The 21,290-nt window shown below is 42.8% G+C and overlaps 1 protein-coding gene across 5 annotated transcripts in view; it reads left to right on the top strand.

The window, feature by feature from the left end:
* Nucleotides 1–19,821, top strand: part of CELSR1 (cadherin EGF LAG seven-pass G-type receptor 1) — a 169,203-nt gene extending 149,382 nt beyond the window's left edge. For 2 of the 5 annotated variants that reach the window (XM_017811530.1, XM_017811526.1), the window contains exons 25-35: nucleotides 1,429–1,603; nucleotides 7,329–7,441; nucleotides 8,764–8,843; nucleotides 10,355–10,481; nucleotides 12,432–12,557; nucleotides 12,868–13,004; nucleotides 13,489–13,592; nucleotides 14,417–14,584; nucleotides 15,446–15,688; nucleotides 15,995–16,259; nucleotides 17,581–19,821. In XM_017811530.1, the coding sequence (XP_017667019.1) occupies nucleotides 1,429–1,603; nucleotides 7,329–7,441; nucleotides 8,764–8,843; nucleotides 10,355–10,481; nucleotides 12,432–12,557; nucleotides 12,868–13,004; nucleotides 13,489–13,592; nucleotides 14,417–14,584; nucleotides 15,446–15,688; nucleotides 15,995–16,259; nucleotides 17,581–17,605 (1,563 nt within the window). In that variant the 3' untranslated portion in view covers nucleotides 17,606–19,821. The remainder of the gene's footprint in view (nucleotides 1–1,428; nucleotides 1,604–7,328; nucleotides 7,442–8,763; nucleotides 8,844–10,354; nucleotides 10,482–12,431; nucleotides 12,558–12,867; nucleotides 13,005–13,488; nucleotides 13,593–14,416; nucleotides 14,585–15,445; nucleotides 15,689–15,994; nucleotides 16,260–17,580) is intronic. The other 3 variants (XM_017811528.1, XM_017811529.1, XM_017811527.1) reach the window with 2 other exon arrangements.
* The last annotated feature ends 1,469 nt before the right edge of the window (nucleotides 19,822–21,290 follow it).

Genomic DNA, 21,290 nt, shown 5'->3' on the forward strand with positions numbered 1-21,290 from the left:
GGTTTACTCCCCTGCTCAAGCCAGGTAGAGCCTAGAAGCCACACTCCCACTTTGTAGTCAAATATTCTGATTTTGACATTAGGTGAAAGATTGGTCTGCAAGATAGGTGGTGATCTACTTCCGGCTGCATCTTTTAGTCTGGTGATAATGGCCAGGCATCCTCCATGACTTGTTGAAGTATAGATGTGCAAGGTCTGCAGGGTTCATCAGTGAAGGGCGGAGCTGCAAGGACAAAAGCAATGGCCACTGCCTTACCCCATGGATGCATCTCTGCTTTTGCTTCTCAATATTTTTTTTTTTTAAAAAGAGTCCCAGAAGAGGAGATGTAGATGGAAGAGATTTTTTCAGACCTGTGACACAGACACATAGGGGCAAAACAGTCTACTGATCTTATGCTGGATTATAAGGTCCTGTCAAATTTTGCCTATTTGTGACATTTCATTTCAGTGATGAGAAATTTCCTCAAAGAAAGGATGGATTTCTTCTACAGATCATCCATTGCTCACGTTCAGCACATTCACTTTTCCTTGCCTGAAGCTTCATAGATTTCTGTCCCCAGAACTAAAGTTTTCCTGAGAAAGAAAGACTTTCTCAGGGACAGGTCCTAAACTGAAAGCCTAAGATCTTCTCACACCTCCTCTCCACCTCTGCCAAATAAAAGAAGACTTGCTTTGTACTTTTTGATCTACTAATAAAACAAAAAACATAGTCTACTTTAAAACAAAACAAAACTGTACCAAAATAGCATACTTCCTTGGACAGAGATCTTTCTCTCTTGAAAGGATGTAGTATGATAAAAACCCATAGAATGGCCCTTGATATGGCAGTGGGAGACACTGAGTCAGTGCAGGGCTGAGGGTGGCTGTTCTCAGAAGTAATTTATTGATTTAACAGTGTGACTGGTTTAGCTGATGCAGTTAAACATGCCATGGTTGAATTCGCTGTAGTGGCATTGTGCAGGTGAGACTCCTACACCAGGCAGGGCAGAGGGTCTGCAGCCTCCAGAGGAGCATCCTCACCTCATACTCCGCACCAGAAGAAAGAGCCAGGAGCTCTCCCAGCCCTGCCTCTCCTGCAAGCAGAAGGAATCCCGTCAGAATGGCTCAAATCCTCACCTTTGCAGCACTCATGCACAGTGAAATTAGCCACAGAATATGGAGAGCAAGTGCAGTAACTGAAAGTGTGTTGGGTTGATAGGTTGAAGGTGAAACAGCCTCAGGTGACATAATTTATTTACTTTTAAAAAAAAAAGGTTTCACAGTATGAATAGCTTTTCTTAAACTCTGAAAAACATAATTAATGGCAGTATATTTGTTCTGCCAGAATCTTTTTATTACACTTGCCATTAGCTGCACAGGGGAACCGGTGACTCACCAGGTTGTGATTCAGAAGAGCAACTCTAATTTCCCTGCCCTTTCCCTTCTACAGTTCGTGTGTACCGTGATTGCCATCCTCCTGCACTATTTCTACATGAGCACCTTTGCATGGATGTTTGTGGAGCAGCTTCACATCTACCGGATGCTGACTGAAGTGAGGAACATCAACTTCGGGCACATGCGGTTCTACTACGTAGTTGGTTGGGGCATTCCTGCCATCATAACAGGTACCTTCAACCACGCTAAAACAGCTTTGTTTCCCTGCCATCTTTACAGGATAAACCCAGGGAAGTTACTCCATCCAAGACAGTTATGGGTGTTTGTCTGAATCAGTGCAACAACAAGTCACATCTAGCAGAAGTAAGCCTGAATTTGGCAGATCTGTGTACCAAATGTCTGTTGCCCCAGTTGAAATGATACTGATGGTTATGCAGTAACAAAAACATATATGCACCCTGGTTACATCAGGACTTGATAACAATACTTAGAAATAATGGTATTTTTATTCTAACAACTTGCCAGTAGCTTTCAGCAATTTTTCTTCCCTGTGCTGGTAACTTCAGATGCGGACACGTGGTTTCTCAGGGAGGTAGCTGAAGTGGCTTCAGAAGCAATGCTGTCCACAGGACATTACTGCCCATCACTGGACATTCCCACTGCCTACCCTCAAACAGCAGTAAATGCTCCCTGAAGGAATTTCAGCGGTTCCATTTTATTTGGCATAAAAACAAGCTGGGAATACTCAAGCAGCCTTTTACACCATTTCAGACACAAAGGCTATAAGTTCCAGTTGAGGGAAAGTAATGAAAAACTGGAGGCAGTAATCTTTTAAACCGATCCAGGGTGATCCACAGGAGCACATCCGTCTCCGCCTTCACCATGCCTATTTTTGCCATCAGACATTTCCAGTGCTACCCCAAGCACACGGTGTTGTGTTAATTCAGGAAGACAGCTCCTCAGGAAGTGTGCTTCATGGAACAGTTGGAGTGGGTTTTTTTGGTTCAACTATTTCATTATGTATCTGTTGCCATATGGGAAATTGGATCACAGGCAGACAGTCAACTTTTATCCAATTACTTTTAGTTTTACAGATAATAACATACTGTCAGCAATGGCAGAGGTTTAGATGTCTTTGAAATCAAACAAATAGCTATCAGTCATATACACTTGCAAAAATATTGTGGAACGAGTTATACTTAAAAATACATTTTAGGGTTTTTTTTTCTGTGTGATTTAAGGAAGTGTAATACCAAAACAGTGTAGGCTGGTACAGGTTAATTCTCTCTCCAGAGAGCTAGTAAGTTTTTCCATCTCTTCCTATGCCTGAGTAATTTCTACTTTTATCAATTTATCTGAAAAACAGTAGAAAGCACAGCCCAGAAGGCTCCACCACTCTAGACGTATCCCGAACATTTTAAATAGGAATTGTCCTTGAACTTCTGAAACATTTCAGACCTATGTGACTTTTATCAGTACATACAGGACTACTGCAGTATATTCTGAAACACTGAAGTGTAATCAGATACTGTGCAGCATCATTTCTGGTGGAAAAGAAGAATCGTTAAGTAACAAAAACTATTTGCATTTCAGAACACGTAGCCCTTCAGAAGAATTTTGTCAGAAGGATTTTCTGTTTCAGGTTTGGTTTCTGTCCTGAAATTTAAATTAATTCAGAACTTCTCAACAACAGTCTTATGCAATCTAAACATCACAAGCATACCATTTTTACATTTTTCTACTTAGATATTGCTCTCTGTAATATAGAACTATTTTGCACTTTTAAAAATATGAGTTATGATTCCAGGTTGTGTCCTGTAATTTAATCTCTGAATCTACTGAATTTGCAGTTCCATTTAAATGAAAAGTCAGATCCCTGTTACTGAGGAAGTCAGAGGATTTTCTGAAATGAAGGATAAAGAGAAAACTAAGCCTTTAATTTGCCCTTCCAGGCTTATAAATCATCTGAAGAGAAAATTATTTCATCATAAATAGCACAATGTGGGATTTCTTGCCTCTGGATAACTTTGTTACTGTACCTATTTTAAATAAGCTTCTTTATAAATTTTAATTTCTAAACAGTAAAAAGGTTCCAGCTTCATAACACAAATCTTAAATATGATTTAAGTTACTTTATGAGAGAAGGATTGTATATTTTCCTTAATAGTGGAATAGTCTAGATATGTGAAGGAATTTTAGTCTTGGGACATGCAGAGGACTTTTTTGCTGTATTTGAAAGGTAAATACCATTTCATCTTTATCATAGCTGTACTGAGTTAAAGAAAAAAAAGAACCTACAGTAGCAGTGGGTTTTTTGTACATTTTATTATCTGTTTTGCTTATTTATTTTTTCTGGGTTTTATGCTCAAACCGACATTCATTTTGAGCTGGGACATAGGGACCAGGCTCCTTGCAGAAGGGAACTTTGACCTTTAAAGGAGGGTAAAACTTAGTAAAATCTTTACATAGGGAACACTCCAACAGGGAAGAACCACATTTAACCACAGCATTGAAATGCAAATTGCCATGAACGAAAGTAGAATAGAAGTTGGGAGAAAACTTACAGCCATCAAAAGAGTGTGAATCTGGAATATTCCTCCATGGGGAGCAATATTGGAACATTTTAAATTTACTTTAAGTTTGCTCATTTCAAAGTGTAGTTTGATCCATCTAAGAGAGAGATTTTATGACTTCCTTGCCTCAGGAGCAAAGGGCTGTATTTGGCACCCAGCAATACCCCCCAGTTCTGCCCATCTTCGTGGCAGCACACTAACTGGTTGACATATGTGTGCAGTAACTGCTTTACCATGGAAACTGCAGTGCTCATGTTAAAACTGGTTCTTACTTAGCCCTAAAACCAATATCCCTCTAAAACTGGCACTTTTCAAATCCTAGGCAAAGCAGTGAGTCAGGAGAGAGGTGAGGCTGACCCACAGTTGCCTGAGTCACACATGGCTGCTAAGCCCACAGGAGCTCAGAAGGGTTGAAACATGTCCCTCTGGCAGCGCCTCCTCACAGGATGGGTGCTGGTCCCCATAGGACTCTTGGTCATAGGAGACCAGCCCCAGTTCCTGCAAACATCAGTGAGATATCAATCTGCTAAGGACAGCCAGGCAGCAGCATTTAATTGATGTACCAAAATGTTTTGCTGTATGACATTGCTTTGGCTTATTTCTGCCTTTGAATAAAGTGTTATTTCACATGTTGTTGACTGCAGTAAAATTTGAACCATGTACCCGAAGACTGCAGTTTGCCCCATTTGTTAGGGAACTTTAGGGTAGGATTTTGAGAGTGAAAAATTTTGCTGTCTGCCAACTACTCTTAGAGCCAGAGTCAAACTGTAGTTTAAAGTCCCATTAATGGGGAAATCCAGTCCTGGGAAACAGACTGTATCCATAGAATTACATCTGTATAAAATACTTTATGGTCCCTTAATCATTTATGGCTAATTCTTTCTGGATGGCAACTGCTGAAGGGGGTGGTGGAAGGGCCAATGGGAACAGGGATGGAGACTGGTCCTATCTTATTCCACATTTCAGTGAAAACAGATCCAATATCCACTGCTTTGCCAAATAGCCAGTTTAGTTTTCATAGACCATAGGCCTGTACCAGATGTGAATATGGGCCGTGGGCCAGCTTTATGCAGCAAGAGTGAAACACAGCCACCTCTCCCTTTTTCAGTGTCTTTTCATCAAAGCACACAGGCTTAGATTCAAAAAAATACTATTATTAATGCACGTGAATCCTCCTTGTGGAGAACAGCACTGCTGTCAGCCCTGACTGCCTCTTGAGTCAGGACATACGCTCAACGCAGTAGGTGCCCCCAGTGCCCAGACAACATGCTGCAGCCACTTGCCATATGTCACTGGCCACAGGCCTCACAGGGATCAGTTTCTGTGTCTTGAAGACCTCTGCAGACAGGGTACACCTGTCTCAAAATGGGGAAAGGATCTTTGCACAGGAGCTAGTAGGCCTCATTAAAAGAGACTTAAACTAGATTTTAAGGGAGAAAGGGATAAAACCAGGCTCACTAAAGGTGAGCCTGAGGACAGCATGCCAGTATTTGAGGGCTGGTGTGCTAGTGAGGTCCTTTCATCTGCCAGCTCAATGAAGGTAGGGAATGGAGATCCATGTGGCAGCAAAGACACAAGTGTTACTGATGTGTTAGAAAGCATGGGAACAATCATGTATGTTAGGGGGTGTTTTGACTGTCTAGAGCTTGATGTTGGTGACAAAAGAGTTGAGTGTTAATGAGTAAGAATCAGTGGGAAGGACAACAAGGCAGATATTGAGGTGTGAATCTGTTATAGACCATCCAACCAGGATGAAGAGGCAGAGGAAGTATTCTATAAGCAGCTGGAAGAAGTCTCACCATCACTAGTCCTTGCTCTTGTGGGGGACTTCAACTTAACAGATGTCTGCTGTAAATACAATACAGCAGAGGAAAGAGTCCAGGAGGTTGCTGAAGTGTGTGGAAAAGAACTTCCTAATGCAGCTAATGAGCAAGCCAACCAGGGGAAAATCCCTACTGGACCTGTTCTTTGTGAACATAGAAGAACTGGTGGGTGATGTGATGGTTGACAGAGTTTTCAATTCTCACAGAAGCAAGGGCGGGATTCAGCAGAACTTCTACCTTGCACTTCCAGAGGGCTGACTTTGGCCTCTTTTGGGGCCTGACTCACAGAGTCCCTTGGGAAGCAGTCATGAAGGGCAGAGGAGTCCAGGAAGGCTGGGCATTCCTCAAGCAGGAAATCCTAAAGGTGCAGGAGCAGGCCATCCTCATGTGGCAAAAGACAAGCCAGTGAGGAAGGCCATCCTGGCTGAACAGGGAGCTTTTGCTGGGACTTGGGGGAAAAAACGGAAGAAGGGGCAGGAAACTCAGGAGCACTACAAGGATGTTGTGATCATTCCCCTGTACTTGGCACTGCTGAGGCCACACCTCAAATCCTCTGTTCAGTTCTGGGCCCCTCACTCCAAGAAAGACATTCAGGTGCTGGAGTGAGTCCAGAGAAGGACAATGGAGCTGGTGAGTGGTCTGGAGCACAACTCTTATGAGGAGCAGCTGAGGGGGCTGAGGTTGTTTAGGCGGGGGAAAAGGAGGCTCAGGGCAGACCTTATCTTAGAGGTCTTTTCCAACCTAAACGATTATATGGTTGTATGATTTTGCAGGTCAAAGGCAGAAGTCCCATTTCATCACCATGTGGGAGAGGTGTAGGTCACCAAATCAGGCAGCACTGTAAATCAGCAGGTGAAGATTGGATTCACAGAATCCCTTGGAATTGTCCAGGTTTTGAAAAATAAAACAATAAAAGGTGTGGTTTTAACTCAGTTGCCTTGGGGTGTTAGCAAATTCTATTTCAAACAGTGCTGAAAGCAAGGTGAAGTACCTGGAATGGCAGTTCAAAATGAATCACACCTGAGCTCAAGCAGTTAACTCCCGCGTGTTCCCAGATTCCTTTGTCTCTGGTGTTATTTTAGTGACAGCAAACTCACAGCAGTTAAGAATGCACTTTTTTTTTCATAACATAGACATCTACTCAGTTATGATTCATGTCATTCTGCTGCACAGGCTTATTGAAATTCCTCAACATGTCATTCACCCTCAAGGCTCATACTGTGTGAGTATGGCTATAAAACTGTGCTGAAACAGAATTAATTTGGGACTTGCATTTGTTGTCATTTTTATGCAGCTGAACTTTGTTCTAGTAGGCAAAACTCATAGTATCGTTTGATATGGAGTGAGCAGCATAAAAGTTTAATATTTAGTTAATTAATTTTATTATTTACCTTGATTTTGCCTTCCCAGACTGTCCTATTGAACAAATTTTTCCACAAAAATTTTGTTTCTTTGAAAATATGCCTGGGTTTGCCATGATCATTTTGTTTATTTGAAAATATTCTTGGTTATAAGTACCACCTTTCTGATGTACTTTTTCCCCCCATTTTGTGACCCAGGGCTTGCTGTTGGTCTGGATCCACAAGGCTATGGGAACCCTGATTTCTGCTGGTTGTCTGTTCATGACACCCTTATCTGGAGTTTCGCTGGGCCCATCATAATGGTTGTCATTGTAAGTAGGGTGAAGGTGGCATCCAGAGCTGTCTCTTCTTTTCTGCTACCTTTCCTTTTATGTTTTGTCAAACAATAGTCATAAGGCAAAGCAGCTGTGTTCTTTACATTTGAAGCAGATGTACTGGAGCTTGTGTCTTTTGTTTAAAGAGATAGGACATGAGCTAAGCTCCTGGAAGTCAGAGGGCTGCCTGCCAGTACAAAGATTGCTTGTGGAGCAATGGCTGTATGGCCAGAAAACTATTTATTTTTTCCCATTTGCTTTGTTCCATGTTAGAAGGGTTTGTCTATGAGCTTATAAAACAAATCAACAACATGAGCTATAACAAGTCACTTCAACCAGAAGTCCTAAAGGAATATTAAATATTTTCAATTTCAGGAATTTAAAAGAATGGGCTGATGTTTAACTTCTCCCTTAAAACTTCTCTCTTAAAGTAACACTAGAAGATAAACATTCTTGTCTTGAATGCCAAATGCAGTTCTGGTCTCCTCATCTCAAAAACTGTGAAGTAGACCTGGAAGCAGTGTAGGTTAGGATCCCAACTCATTGGAGACATGGGACAGCCCCTACTGGAGGACCAACTAAGTGGATTAAGAGCTTTAAGCCTAGAAAACAGAAGGCTACAGAGAAGGGGGGAAGGAGGACCCTGTAACAGTGTATTGGTCTGGAGAAAATTACTATGGACCCAACCATTCAGAGTCTTTTCCAACACAAGCACTAGCAGGAGGTGGCAGATTCAGAACAAACAGGACAAGCTGCATCATTTCTCTATGGCGCGTTAAGTAAGAAACTCCTGGAAACAGGTGGTAGTAAAGCTCTGCACAGTTTTTGAAAGTGTTTGATGGGACAAATTCTCAGCATTGATATTCACTACGAGTAAATAAGTACAAATGAACCACCAACCTCATACATCCCAGCTGTGGAAATCAGTGGAGACTGGAGGATTTTTCAGGGAATTACCACTGTACGTTTTCTCTGTTAGAAAATATTCTTAAAGTCTGATTTGACCCAACTGAAATGAGATGCTGGGTTGATTGGAATCTGGTCTGGACAAGGACAGCATTTCTTGAGTTTTTATCTTTCACTTAAGCATCCTTGCATAGGGCTGTCTTACTAAATTTCATCCAGATCAAGTCCTAGATTGTCCTTGACTATGTTACTTTGAAACAAGGAGAATCTTGTAATTTAGAGAATTTAAGCTGAAGGGAAAATATTCTTGACACCACAAACCATTTTAGGATAAAAATTGCATTGTTTTTGAAAATAGGGATCTAACAAATGTACAGAAAGAATCCATGCTGTTATTTCAATTTTCCTTTCAGATAAACACTGTCATCTTTATACTAGCAATGAAAGCATCGTGCAGACGAAGACAACGTTCATTTGAAAAAACTGGAGTTGTGTAAGTTTGAGTTCAAAAACCTGTAGAAGTAGTTCTGGCCAGAAATATTAAAGTGACAGAATTGCATAACAGCAAGTTTTGGAGTGGGAAATAAAGGTTTTTTGGGGAGACAGTGTTGATAGAGGCAATTGGAGCTGCTTCACCAGCACCTACTCATGGGATTCCCTTGAAGGCCCTGTAAAATCTCCACCATGGTGCTCTGCACCACCGAGTGTAGGCAGAAGAAGGGAAGAGAAGGGAAAGATCTGGTCTCCAGATGGTATCATTACAGTCCTTCCAGGTCTTTCGTCATACTCCTTACTGCACTGTCACTTCACCTCTGCCCATGGCATGCCCAGGTAGACATAGTTCTGGGTCTTCCTGTGCTTGCCCGTGGCTCAGAAAGGTCTCCCCTGTCATATGTCTGGGTTACCAGCTATGTCATGGCAGAGACCCACTGAAGTTCCTGTGCTGAGGGCCAGCCTCCCTGCATCCCACTCCCCGTGGGATAAGCAGAAAGCCTCACTAGCTGCAACCTGCTGCCCTCCTGAGCTCCTGTGACAGCCTGTTCCCATTAACGTCTGTTTTGCCCAAAGCTCAGAATTTACCTGTGAACTCAAATGTGATTAGTGGCAAGACAACCCCTTGCCTTTTTTTTTTTTCCAAATAAAGTGTGAGATTTCAAAAGGCTGCTTCTAGTTCTTTTTTCAGCCCTGGCTGTAAGGTGCTGTGTGCACATTGGCATGCCTTTTCCAGTTCCAGTGTCCCTGGAGCTGGAGGCCTTGTGGTTCTCTGAGCTCTAACTCTAAACATAATGAACACTAGAATCTGAGGGGGAGTTCCCCCCCGACAACATGGGCCCAGTTAATAAAAGTGTGGAAGGAGCAGTGTTGGTGCAGTGCCATGCTCTCCTTGGCCTGCCTGTTCTGGTCCCAGTGTACCTAGAGCTGTAGGCTTTGTGGTTCTCTGAACTTTAATCCTAATAGCAGCTTGGGGCTGAGGATGAGGTCCAAATCTCCCTAAACCAATGGAGTATAGTTGCTACTTAATGGCAGCAATTTTACTCATAATATAAAACTTTGGCACTAGAATCATGTCAGTCTTTTGAAAGTATCTGTGAAAATTCACCTGAGTGCCCTTGATCCAAAACCTTGGGCAGTAATGTTGAGAAGGTATGTGAGAGTGAACTTGACAAAAAGAAATGAGATGGAGATGGCCATTTACTGCCCAGATCTCTTCCTTGGAGTCAACAAGGCTAAACAGCATGGCTTTACAAACAATCTGGTTTGTTTGAAGAAAATCTTGGAAAGGGACTTGGAAAGAAATCACCCTTTTTTACCTGAATGTGCTAATTCATAGGGTAGTGCCATGAGAGAGCTGGGAACTGGGAGATGGTGAACACTGCTCTAATTTTCCCAAAGGGCCTTTCCCGTTGCCAAGTCATTGGACTCCCCCACCATCCCTGGAGAGAAGCTGGGCTGTTTTCTTGTATCCCAACACACTGCAAGTGGCAATCTGTGTTTGCTTTACAGCTCTGTGCTGCGAACAGCATTCCTGCTCCTGCTGCTTATCAGTGCCACATGGCTGCTGGGGCTGATGGCAGTCAACAGCGACGTCATGACATTTCACTATCTCTTTGCCATTTTCAGCTGCCTGCAGGTAAGTTGGATGGCTTTTTTTTTGTGGCACACCTTCATGAGTGCACTGCTGCACCCAGACCTCCAAAGACCTGCTCAACATGAGCCAATTTAAGAAAAACAGAACGCCCAAGTACCTTTTGTGCTCTCTTTTCTCAGAGAGGGCTCTTTTCACCAAAACCAGAACTTTAAGTAATTGCTTTTCTCACATTTAGTCATTCTAAAGGTAAGTGCACTACTATAGTAACCTGTTTCAGATAAATAACAGTAGGCAATTATACCTCTGTCTTTCTAGAGAAAAAGTCTTTGTTACTATCTTCTATGTGCTTATTGTTAACAGTTGTTCTCTTGCTACCGCAAACCAGAGACTTTTATTTCAGCCAGAGTGGATGACCCCAAGTTCAAGGCTTTCACAAATTAAGTTACCGTTAAAAGAAATAAGTCAAATAATGATTTTCAAGTTGAGTTCCTTGTATTAGGGTTTTACTGGGTTGCCTGTCCTAGTTTTTGCACACCTGTTGACTAAAGATGCAGAAAATAGTTATTTGTAGGAGACCTGACATGGAAATAATCATGAAACTTCATGTTGGTCACAATTCGAATGTGACCAAGGATGGCAGTAGCTGTCCTAGGAAGTGCCTGCAGTATTAAAACAGCTACTGCTAGCAGGGCAGTCTTGTCAGCTGCAGCACAACAGCCATAAACTGCAGCCAAAGAGAAAAAGAAATCGCATGGGTCTCCTTTGGAGATGACTGTCGATGCCCTGGAAGCACAGCAGCTAGGCCAGTCTGGAGCAAGGTTATTTTGCCACTGCAGCTGGTGTGCTCTGAAACAAATGCACCTACTCAGGCTGTAAAACCAGGCTTCCGCGAGTCTAAAATAAAATAAAATTAAATTTAAACCTCATGAGAGGGAAGAAGGTCAGCAGCTGGAATTCTCCAAACTTGCCCAGAGAAGCACAGTGGTATGTGGCATTTCACATCGTTGTCTTCTTTGAACTTGTATTTTTAAAGAGACATTTATGTGAATTTTATTAATGAATAATCCCCAAGTGCTAGTGCCAGTTAAGATCACAGTTGATTGAATGTTTAGAAAGCGAGATTGAAGTTTAAAGTTACTCTAAGTCAATTGCTTTGGCTGAAATCATGAAATTCAGGCTTCTTGTGATGTTGGTACAGCTGCAACTTCATGAGGATTGGCTTTTCTATCCTGTATGTCCAACCAAAGTTGATAACAATTTGGCAGCTGCATTAATTCCCTCAGAGCAAATACATCTGAAGGCACACACATGTGTGCCCCCTGCTCCCAGTGAAAGCTGTTAATGTGTGTTTCTGGGAGCCAACAACTGCCCAGCCATGGGGGTTTTAGTGGTTTTTCCACTGGGAGGTATTGCTTAACCAAGGAACTTAGGCTGCAGAAGTTGGCACCTCTCTGCCGCCAGTATCTCTTCACATCTCTCAAGGCTTTCTGAAGTTCTTTTAGCCAACAGTATTAAGGGCACCTTTCACAGAAGTTCTCCATTTCCAGAGGTTTTCACTAAAGGCTACGATCTTTTTCATGTGCTGCTATTCATTTTGTCTCATCATCTGTGTAAAATCTCCAGAATCTCAAGTTCAAACTCCCTGCAATGTCTTCCAGTGACACACTAAGGTTTGCACTGGATATTTTGAGAAGAAAGTTTCTTCCCAAATCAAGCTCTGTTCTGTAAATCCTGGAGAGACACATCTTTATGTATATTTTACCAGAGCTTTTATGCACATTTGAACTTGGAAGCAAATGATGAAGGATTCCTGGGAGATCGATCATTGTCATTTCAGTCAAAAAATAGTTACTTCTTTTGAAATATAAAATCATGGACTACAAACTAGAATTCAGAGGTTATTTCAAAATGGCTGTTCTCTAATATCCATATTTGTAGTTTGGTAGTAGTGAATCATTTACATTTATTCTTTATTTCTCTACAATTATCCAGGGGCTGTTCATTTTCTTCTTCCACTGCGTATTTAACAAAGAAGTCAGAAAGCACTTGAAGAACACTTTAACTGGAAAGAAACCTCTTCCAGATGATTCCACTGCAACAAGAGCTACATTATTAACTGTAAGAAAAAAGCTCTGGGAAAAAAACCATCCTCTTACTGGTAGAAGTTACCTAAAATAAACTTATAGGTGGCTTGTCTGTAATAAGGTGAACTGTTTGATTGCTTTCAGTGACTTGTACAGAGATTACCGATGGCCTCTCTCAAAGGCCTATTTTTTACTATTTTAGTTAAAACTTTTGAAAGAAAATAATTCATTTCCTCAGCAACAAAAACCATTTGGTTCCTTTGAAACTTTATGCATTTGTGGGTAACGTGAGCTTCCGGAGGGATCATTCACTATTGCTTTATGTCTTTTTTTTTTTCCTTCAGCGATCTCTGAACTGTAACAACACATATATAGAAGAGCCAAATATGTATCGCACAACTATTGGGGAATCCACTGTCTCCCTAGAAAGCACCGTCAGGTCAGCCAAGAGCCACAATAGCTACCTTGCTTATATTCTCAGGTAATCAGGTGGCAGGTGCATGGCTTCCAGGTGCTTGCCTTTCCCTTTTCATTGCTCTTGTGGAAACCAGAAATGTGGTTCAAATGCTACTTGGTTTATGTCTTAACAGTTCTGTTTTGTGTGACTGTCATTTTCTTTTGTGCATTTTCTGTTTCATCTTCGGTGCCGAGTTCCAACAGCGCAGTGGTTAACATAATAGTTAGGCCGTGCTGCTTGCCTCTTAAAATTCAGACATGTCTCAAGGAGTGCAGTTTAGCTCATTAACTTCAGCTTTTTCAGAATGTGATTCATGTGGCCGAAGGCAGGCAGCTGCATTAGGGTAACTTCTGTCTTGCTGCAAGGTGACCACGTGGGCAGTCAGGCAGAGGCTAGCATCCACTGCAGCTGTCTGCATTTGACCGGATGAATTTCATCTGCATGTCTGCCTTGTTGTTAAGAACAGTAAAGTGACCAAGAAAGTTGTCCTCTGTTTTTCTTCTCAAAGGGATGAGGCTGCTCATAAACTCAGTGGATCCTCAAGTCAAGCAAGGGCTGGTCAAACTGAAGCAGATTCCTCCATTTTTCATAGGAATCCATCAAAATCCAATGGTAAGAATTATTTCTTAATGCTTTGACCCATTTGTGTACCTTCTCCTTCTCAGCATTTTCTTCAAAGTCTTCTGTAACAAGAACAATAGTTAGTCTGACTTGGATGTGTCTCATTCTCGTTATGATTTTGGCATAACAAGCTATGCAATGGCTGCCTTACAAGGAATTCTGGAATGGAAATATCATACATCTGCTTCTTGTGATGATTCAGTTTTCATCTGATAGCTGTCACAGCTGTTGACAGTTTATGGCATCCCCTTTCTTTCTCACAAATTACATGCCATTGCTCTTGATTTTTAGTTGGAGAACTTCTAATATTTGAGACCTTAAGGCAATATCCTCCTTCACTGCTCTGTGGTTTGTACAAGAAAATGAGAAGTGCCTCTTGTCTGACTTCCTTTCATTTTGGTCTTGCCATTAAATTTTGTTGGCTTGTAGCCATTTTTAAATTAAGTGCATTTCAGATTCTTGATATTTCTAAGTACCTTTGTTTGCCTGTATGTTGTGATGATAGATCCTATAGAGTTACTGTTCTGCATATTGAATAGGGAAAAATGTGTCCCCACTCTGCTCTGCACCTCCTGTACACATAAAAGGTCCTGCCAGCTAGCTGAGCCGAGTGGTTGTGCTTCCCATGATTACTTAGGTGGATGCTGCAGTCCTTCTGAATTAATCCTATATATACTTATGGAAGTAAGAACTCATCCCTGGCATGGTCTGAAACAGATGCCTGTCTTTTCTTTCTCCTTGTGCATTTGTCAGATAGTTTTGTTCAACTCCTGTTCACACTTTCATCACTGTGTTTCCCCTTTCTGCATTTGTAGACCACGATTCAGACTCCGACAGTGAACTGTCCCTCGATGAACACAGCAGCTCTTATGCCTCCTCCCATTCATCAGACAGCGAGGAAGATGGACTTGAGACAGAGAAAAAGTGGAACACATCTACTTCCAAAAATAATGAACGTGGCCCACTCCACAGCACACCCAAAGGTACTCCCCGTGTGAGGGGAAAGTGGTGATGCTATAAAATAGCTTTAGATAAGATAGGAGAAATTTGCCAGACTACCATACAGCTGAAGCACTATCTCTACCTCTGTGCCTTGCTTCAGCAGAGATCCTTGTTGTTTCCATGTTAGAGACCTTTCTTCTTCCCAAAGGCTTGTTCACAGGGGTGACTGAGTATTGAATGCTGAGTGCCCTCAGGCAGAGTGGGCTTTGCAGATAGGTCCCCACAGCCCTTGGACATGGCAGTATCCAGCCAGCAAAATCTCATATGAAGAAGGGGAGAAAGAAGCTGCTTGTTTTGAGGGCAGGGGTAGGAAATACCTACCTGTCCTCATGCAATGCAGGCATGTGTCTTCAGTGGTGTTGGGGAGGTCCTGGACCTAAAGAGTTGGAGATCATGTGGCAGGATTCAGGCATTTCTAAGCATAGTTGGTCCTGTCCTAATGAAAGGAAGCTTTGAATGACAAATATCCAGGCTGTGTGCTGAGGCTCTGCACAGGTACAGCACAAGGTGCCTTGGGTGCCCCCCAGCCTTAGGAAACCAGCCTTCCCAAGGAGGGATCTCTAACCCTGGAGAGATGAGAGGGCGAGTTTGCCTCATGCTTCTCCATAATGGAACAAGCAACCTTGCTCTGAGAAGGGTTTGGACATCCTGCCATGCTACCCGCTGTGTTTTCAGAGGTTTAATGCACCCTGAGGGCGGTGCAGTCCAGCAAGGACCTTCTGAAGGATTGCTCTGGTTTGACACACAGCTCCTCCCCTGCTACAGGGAATGGGACTGGTCAGAAAGCGGTTGAGAGAACATATCAAAAGTGTTTTTCGAGCTAGTGTTTTTTTGCATTGCAGTTGATACCCTCCCCAATCATGTGAAACCCTATTGGCCCACAGAGTGCGTAACAGCCAGCGATGGCGAGGACCCCGGCGGGAAGCCGAAACTCAAAGTAGAGACCAAGGTCAACGTAGAGCTTCACAGGGAAAACCAGGTGAACCATAACAACGAAACACCACAGGACAAGGAGAACGAAGGGCAGCAGAAGGAGAACAGACCTCTGTCCCACCAGAATAACCAGCAGCCGGAGCAGAGGAAAGGTAGCGCAGTCAACCTAGCTTCACAGTCGGACTGGGAGACCGGGGGGTTGATGAGCATTAATTAGTTCATAAGGTAGCTCTGTCAGGGAAGAATACTTTCCAAAGGGCTCCAACCTATGTAACCAGGTATGCCATGGAAAGCTAGTAAGTAGTTGCTGAAGTCTAATCTTCTGGGTTAGGAGTAAAGTGACAAATTAGGAATCTTAGTAGGAAATATAAAATGTTATTTCTTGGTTGTGCTCAGCTTGATAAATGAAATTACTGATACGTGTAAAAATTTTCATTATTCCCTCTTTTCCGTAACAGGCATCTTGAAAAATAAAGTTACCTACCCTCCCCCACTGGTGGATAAGAATTTGAAGAATCGTTTGCGGGAAAAGCTGTCAGATTACAATCAGACCACGATCTCATCCAGGACTACTTCCCTGGGGACAAATGATGGGGTCCGCTCTCCTTCAGACTCGGGTGTGACAGTAAAAAATGCTCGGAGGGAGCAGTCTCGAGACCAGCTCAATGGTATGGCCATGAACCTCCACGTGGGAACAGGACATGCTGACACCTCAGACTCAGAGTAAGTGCCACATTAGGATGCTCTGGCCAACCTGCCACGACTGGTCTCTCCCTTTGCCTTCCTACCCCATGAGCAAAAATTTCATCTGGTGATTGGACCAGAGTCCTTCACCGTAACTGTCTTGATGGTTTGTCCATACCATGTCCCCAAGCCATGGTGTTTCACTGATGAGAAGGCTAAAACAGGTATCACAGGCAAGGTACTGTGACAGACACGTGCTACTGGTCACCCTGGCATGCTCTGAATTGGCAAGCTGATGTGTTACTGGCACACTGTGGACAAGAGCAGCCTAGCTCTGCCTTGTTACCTTGCCGCAGGAGTTTGGTGGGGAAAGTCACTAGGCTGGGAACAGCATGGAATGGGTGTCCATCTGGGCAGACGGAAACCATTAATGGGGCAGAAGATCCCAAGGCTGGAGAGAAAGTCAAGCTACTGATCCCAAATTACCAGGTGTGTGATTCCCACCTGCTGCATGGCAATTAGTGTGTGAATTTGCCATTGTAAACTAAATCAAATATTAACAAAAGGCTGAGCAAGCTCTCAGCCAAAGGGAATTCTCAGAAACCTCATTACTCATCATAATTCTTGCATTTATAATTAAAACAGTGGCCATATGTAAAGTCTGTGCAAGCATTTTATGCATATAATTTCATTTTTTATTAACACAAATAGTAGTCTCATCCTTTCATCAAACCAAGAGAGTATTTCTTACCCAGCTTTAACTCTGGCACTGTCCCACCATGCTTTAGACACCCATGTTGTCTGGGTGCACAGACTGTTCCCAGCTCACTATAAAAGCAGATCTTTGTTTTGCTGGGAACTGGCTGATGAAATAGATCCTGGTTAGCTGGGAAACACAGATATCTTTAACAAGCCATAACTACTTGCTGCTACTAGGTACTACAGTCATTACTGAAGAATAGTCAGCCAACTTGTACTAAGCAACTGTGTTATCTCCTCACCTTTTGCATAATGGAAAACTCTGCTGTTGGCAGCAGATCGCATGAATCTGTCTGAAACACCAGGTTTGTAACAGCTTGTAACATTGTGTGTGAACCTTGCATCCTCACTGTTAGCCGAACACAAGCCCTCCATAGAACTTCCTCTAAAGCTTGTTTCTCTTGTGTACTCCTGGAACTGTTTCTCCCAGCTGGTCTTCCCTTGGAGGGCAGCATCCCCGTTGCAAGCACTGGATTGCCAAGGCATGGTAACTTCACAGAGCATGAGCCCTTACTGAAAAGGATTAGGTAGTTTTGGATGGGGTGGTTTGCCTGTGCCTGTTTAACCCTAAGCCTGCATGATTACTTCTTCTCACTAACAGGGGCAGTAATGAAACTTCAATTTGAACCATCAGGAAACTGTGATCACCTCTGCATGGCTCTGGACTCCTCGCTGCAGGGTCGCCGCCTTCCCGCCTCGGATTTCATCAGAGTGGCCACGTGGTGAGGAGGGTGAAGTGGGCACTGATTCCCACACGGTTTCATGTGATGGCACACTCCTGACCACTCACAGTGGGGACACAGTGCCCAGATGCACTTGCAGTAAGGTTGCTGTGTGGTAAGCTCCTCACGGCATGAACGTGTTCCGAAAACACATGGAAATGGCCACAGGGATGCACTGTGATGGACGGATACCTATTTGCAGTACAGACAGTGCTGCAGGGGTTGCTTTTTACAGGGGAGAACCAAGGAAAAACATGTTATTATCATAGTGGACCTACAATAAGTCAATCCATCAGCCTGAAGACAAGCACTAGATGTCCCTGGTGGAGTTTTGATGGCTGCAGTGTGAACCCTTCAGCTTGCTGGGCTCTAGGGAGGAATATCCCAACAAGTGTCCTTTGGTTTCTATGCCAGCATCTCTGTCCACCCCCTATGGACACATTGTCTTAAGAAAAAAGAAATCTTTTATATATATATAAAAAGTGTAGATACTTTTATATATTTTGTATGGTGTTGCTAAAGAAAAAGTTTCTTTGTATATTTTACATTTATACTGATCTTCTTAATTTGATAATAGGAAATCAATTAAAAAGAGCATTTGATATTTTTTATATGAACATTGCACAATTTTACTTGAATTTGGCATTTGGTAAAGTAATTGAGTTTGCATGGAAGCCACCTTCAGACACAGTGCAGTTTTCAAAGTAATACAGTAAAGATTCCATCAAAATCCATGACTGTAATTTATAAGTTTTGCTGACAGATTTTGGAACACTTTAAGGGTACAGTATGTTTCTTTCATAACCTCTTCTAAAACCCACAAAACTTTGTTTTTTCATTTTTTGGTGTTTTGACCCCTTCTCTGAAGTGCATTGAAATGTTCAGGAACTGAACTTCAGGACTAAAAAGAAGTCATAACTTTGTGTAAGATTTCAACACAGTCCTGTCCAGAAGAAGTCAAATCGGTGTTTCCCTTACCAAGAACAAGAAAATAATTGGTCTGATTGTATGATAGGTTTTGACTTTGGTCTGGCTCTGAACCAAACCAGCACTCTGCATGTCCTAAGAAGAGGGCCCTCCTCCCACGGGGAAAGTTCTGCCTCAGGTGCAGTATTTTATTTTATTGTGTTTTAATTTTTTTTCCCACTGGATTCAGCACATTGCTAATCAAAGCAGAAATACAAGTCTTTAAAGATGTCCAGGTTTCACTGCCCAGCTCTTTGACAAAGCCCTGGCCTTCCTGGTGTTTCAAAAAGCACACGGAAGCCTTAAGGTTTCATGTTTCCCACAAAATGTGCTGAGTTCACAAGTATAGGAAAGTTAAGTGTGACTTATCTGCTGTCTTCACCTTCCTGCAATGTGAACAAGTAAAGGAAAAACAAGATGTGAAAAAGTTTGCATCCAGCTGGGGCAGAGCTCAGCCAGTGGCTCCCCGTGGTGGCAATATGTGACTCCAAGGATGGCAATGGTGTGGCTGTGACCTGCTCTCTGACAACAAGGCTTTCAGGAGCTCCTTGCTTGCCATAGCAGCCCTTTTGGGAAAATACTGGCTGTTCTTGTGCAAATGTGTGTGAAAGGGAAAAAACAGAAAATCAGGCTAAATTAAATGCAAGAGTTGAGGGAAAGATGAAAAACTATATGCTGTAATCTTGATTTCATTATATTCTTATGCATTTCCAAAAGTATCAAGGAGGCCTTTGGAAGGGGAGAGGGAGGAAGGATGTTGTTCCTTTAAAAATTATGCAACATATTGCGTGACATTTTCTGACAGAGAAAAAATTTGAATGTTTTAAAGGTCTGGCACTTGGCTGTGTGCTCAGGCATTGTGTATAACCCATGCTAGTTGTTTTTACATCTGTGTATGTATATTTTGTCCCAGTGAGATGTAGGCAGTTTTTATTTTGATCAGAATTGTTGCAGTAAATGAGGGTCAGTTGTATTAATTGCAAAAAAATTAAAACCTATTTTTATGACTTTTTAAAAGCTTTATGGCAGATTAGACACTGGAGGTTGTTGTTTTGTTTTTTTTTTTAACAAATGTATATTTATTAATGTTCAGAACACTGGAATTGCAGCACAGATGAAAGGAGAATTTACAATAAATTAAGAATTTTTTTGAACTTGTATTCATCCTCTGGTGGTTTATTTTAAGTGCAGTGCATAATGCTGAGGGTCCAAATGGCATTTCCCGGGGTTTACAAAGTAATGGGAGCGAGGAACATATGGGTACCCCTCGCTCTCACTGAGGAAGCAGAGGCTGTAAAGCATCAATGAGTCAACACACACAGCTTCTCCAACCCTTCTAGCCCAGTGGTTTGTTCCCTGTGCTGGCACAGGGTACCACTGCATGCATTGCATTTCAGTCCAAACCTGTAGCATTTTTCAGACATGGGAGATGGTCCATTGAAGAGAAATACCCTCTGCTAACCCGGAGCAAAGCAGATGACCAGGAAAGCACCAGGTTTAGAAAAGGAGGTTGGAGAGCAGCTAGAGGGGGTGAGGCAGCCAGCCAGCCCAGCCCAATGACAGCCTGCAGTGACAAGGGCCTTTTTGGACTCCCTTGGCTACATTCTTGGCTCTTCTAAGCCAGCTGAGGCCGCCGTGGTCTTGCTCAGTCAATACTTTTCAGGCTGTTGTGCAATTCTTCATTCATGCATCTCTCAAGACACAGCAGTGACCTGCACATGTCTGCCAGCTTTCTGGAAATTAAAGTATTTGTCAGTATCAACTGGCCAGTGTGAAGTCAGGTGGAGAGCGCCTGGCTACTGTCATGATTTAGGGGCAAAATCAAAGACAGGATCTTCAGTTTGCAAGCAGCTCTGCTAAAACTTGCCACTAAACAAACTCAAGTAATTAGCCCCGAGGGAAACTGTTCTAAATTTTACTGTGCAAGTGCATTTTTTGGCAGAACACTAATACTTGAGTTTTTTCTCAAGTATTAGTTCACTTTTCTGTGGAAAAGCAGAAATAAGCCTCAGGCTTTCGCATAAGCGGGATAGTTAAGGGACAGACCAGCCTGTGATCCTGTCTCCAGTAGCGACCCACAGCAGATGTTTAGGAAAAGAGGATTATCAGCCGCGTGTTACATGGCAAGTTGGCCCCAGCACGCTGCAGCTCAGGGCTCCCCAGAGGGAGGAGTTGTGCTTGTCTGCAGCAACACATTTCTTTCCCTCATATGTCTATCATGTTGCATTTTGGACCCACGTAAACTTCTAGTACACGGTGAGTTGTCTGACTCAGTCACAAGCAGCAAGAAGAAGTTCTTCCTCATCTTCAGCTTCGTTCCTGTCCCCTACAATGGACAACACTGCTTGCAGCAGGAGGCAGTAAGTAATCATTTCTCAGTCACCTTCTCCAGGTCAAAGAGGGAGAAAGGCTCTGTTCTAGAGCACCTGGGTTGTCTCTTTCCACCTGAACAACTTGGATCTCTGTCACTGCTCCTTGTGCAGAAACACTGCTGTACCTTCTACCCTTCCTTCTTGCTCTTCTTCAACCCATTACCAGGTCTGATGTAACCTTTTTGGCAGTGGCAGAGAGAGAGAAGAGACTGGAGCAGCCCACAAAATGCAAGCAGTAGGCCTACCAACAC

This window comes from Lepidothrix coronata, unplaced genomic scaffold (assembly GCF_001604755.1).
Source record: "Lepidothrix coronata isolate B3197 unplaced genomic scaffold, Lepidothrix_coronata-1.0 Scaffold32, whole genome shotgun sequence".
Taxonomy (NCBI): domain Eukaryota; kingdom Metazoa; phylum Chordata; class Aves; order Passeriformes; family Pipridae; genus Lepidothrix; species Lepidothrix coronata.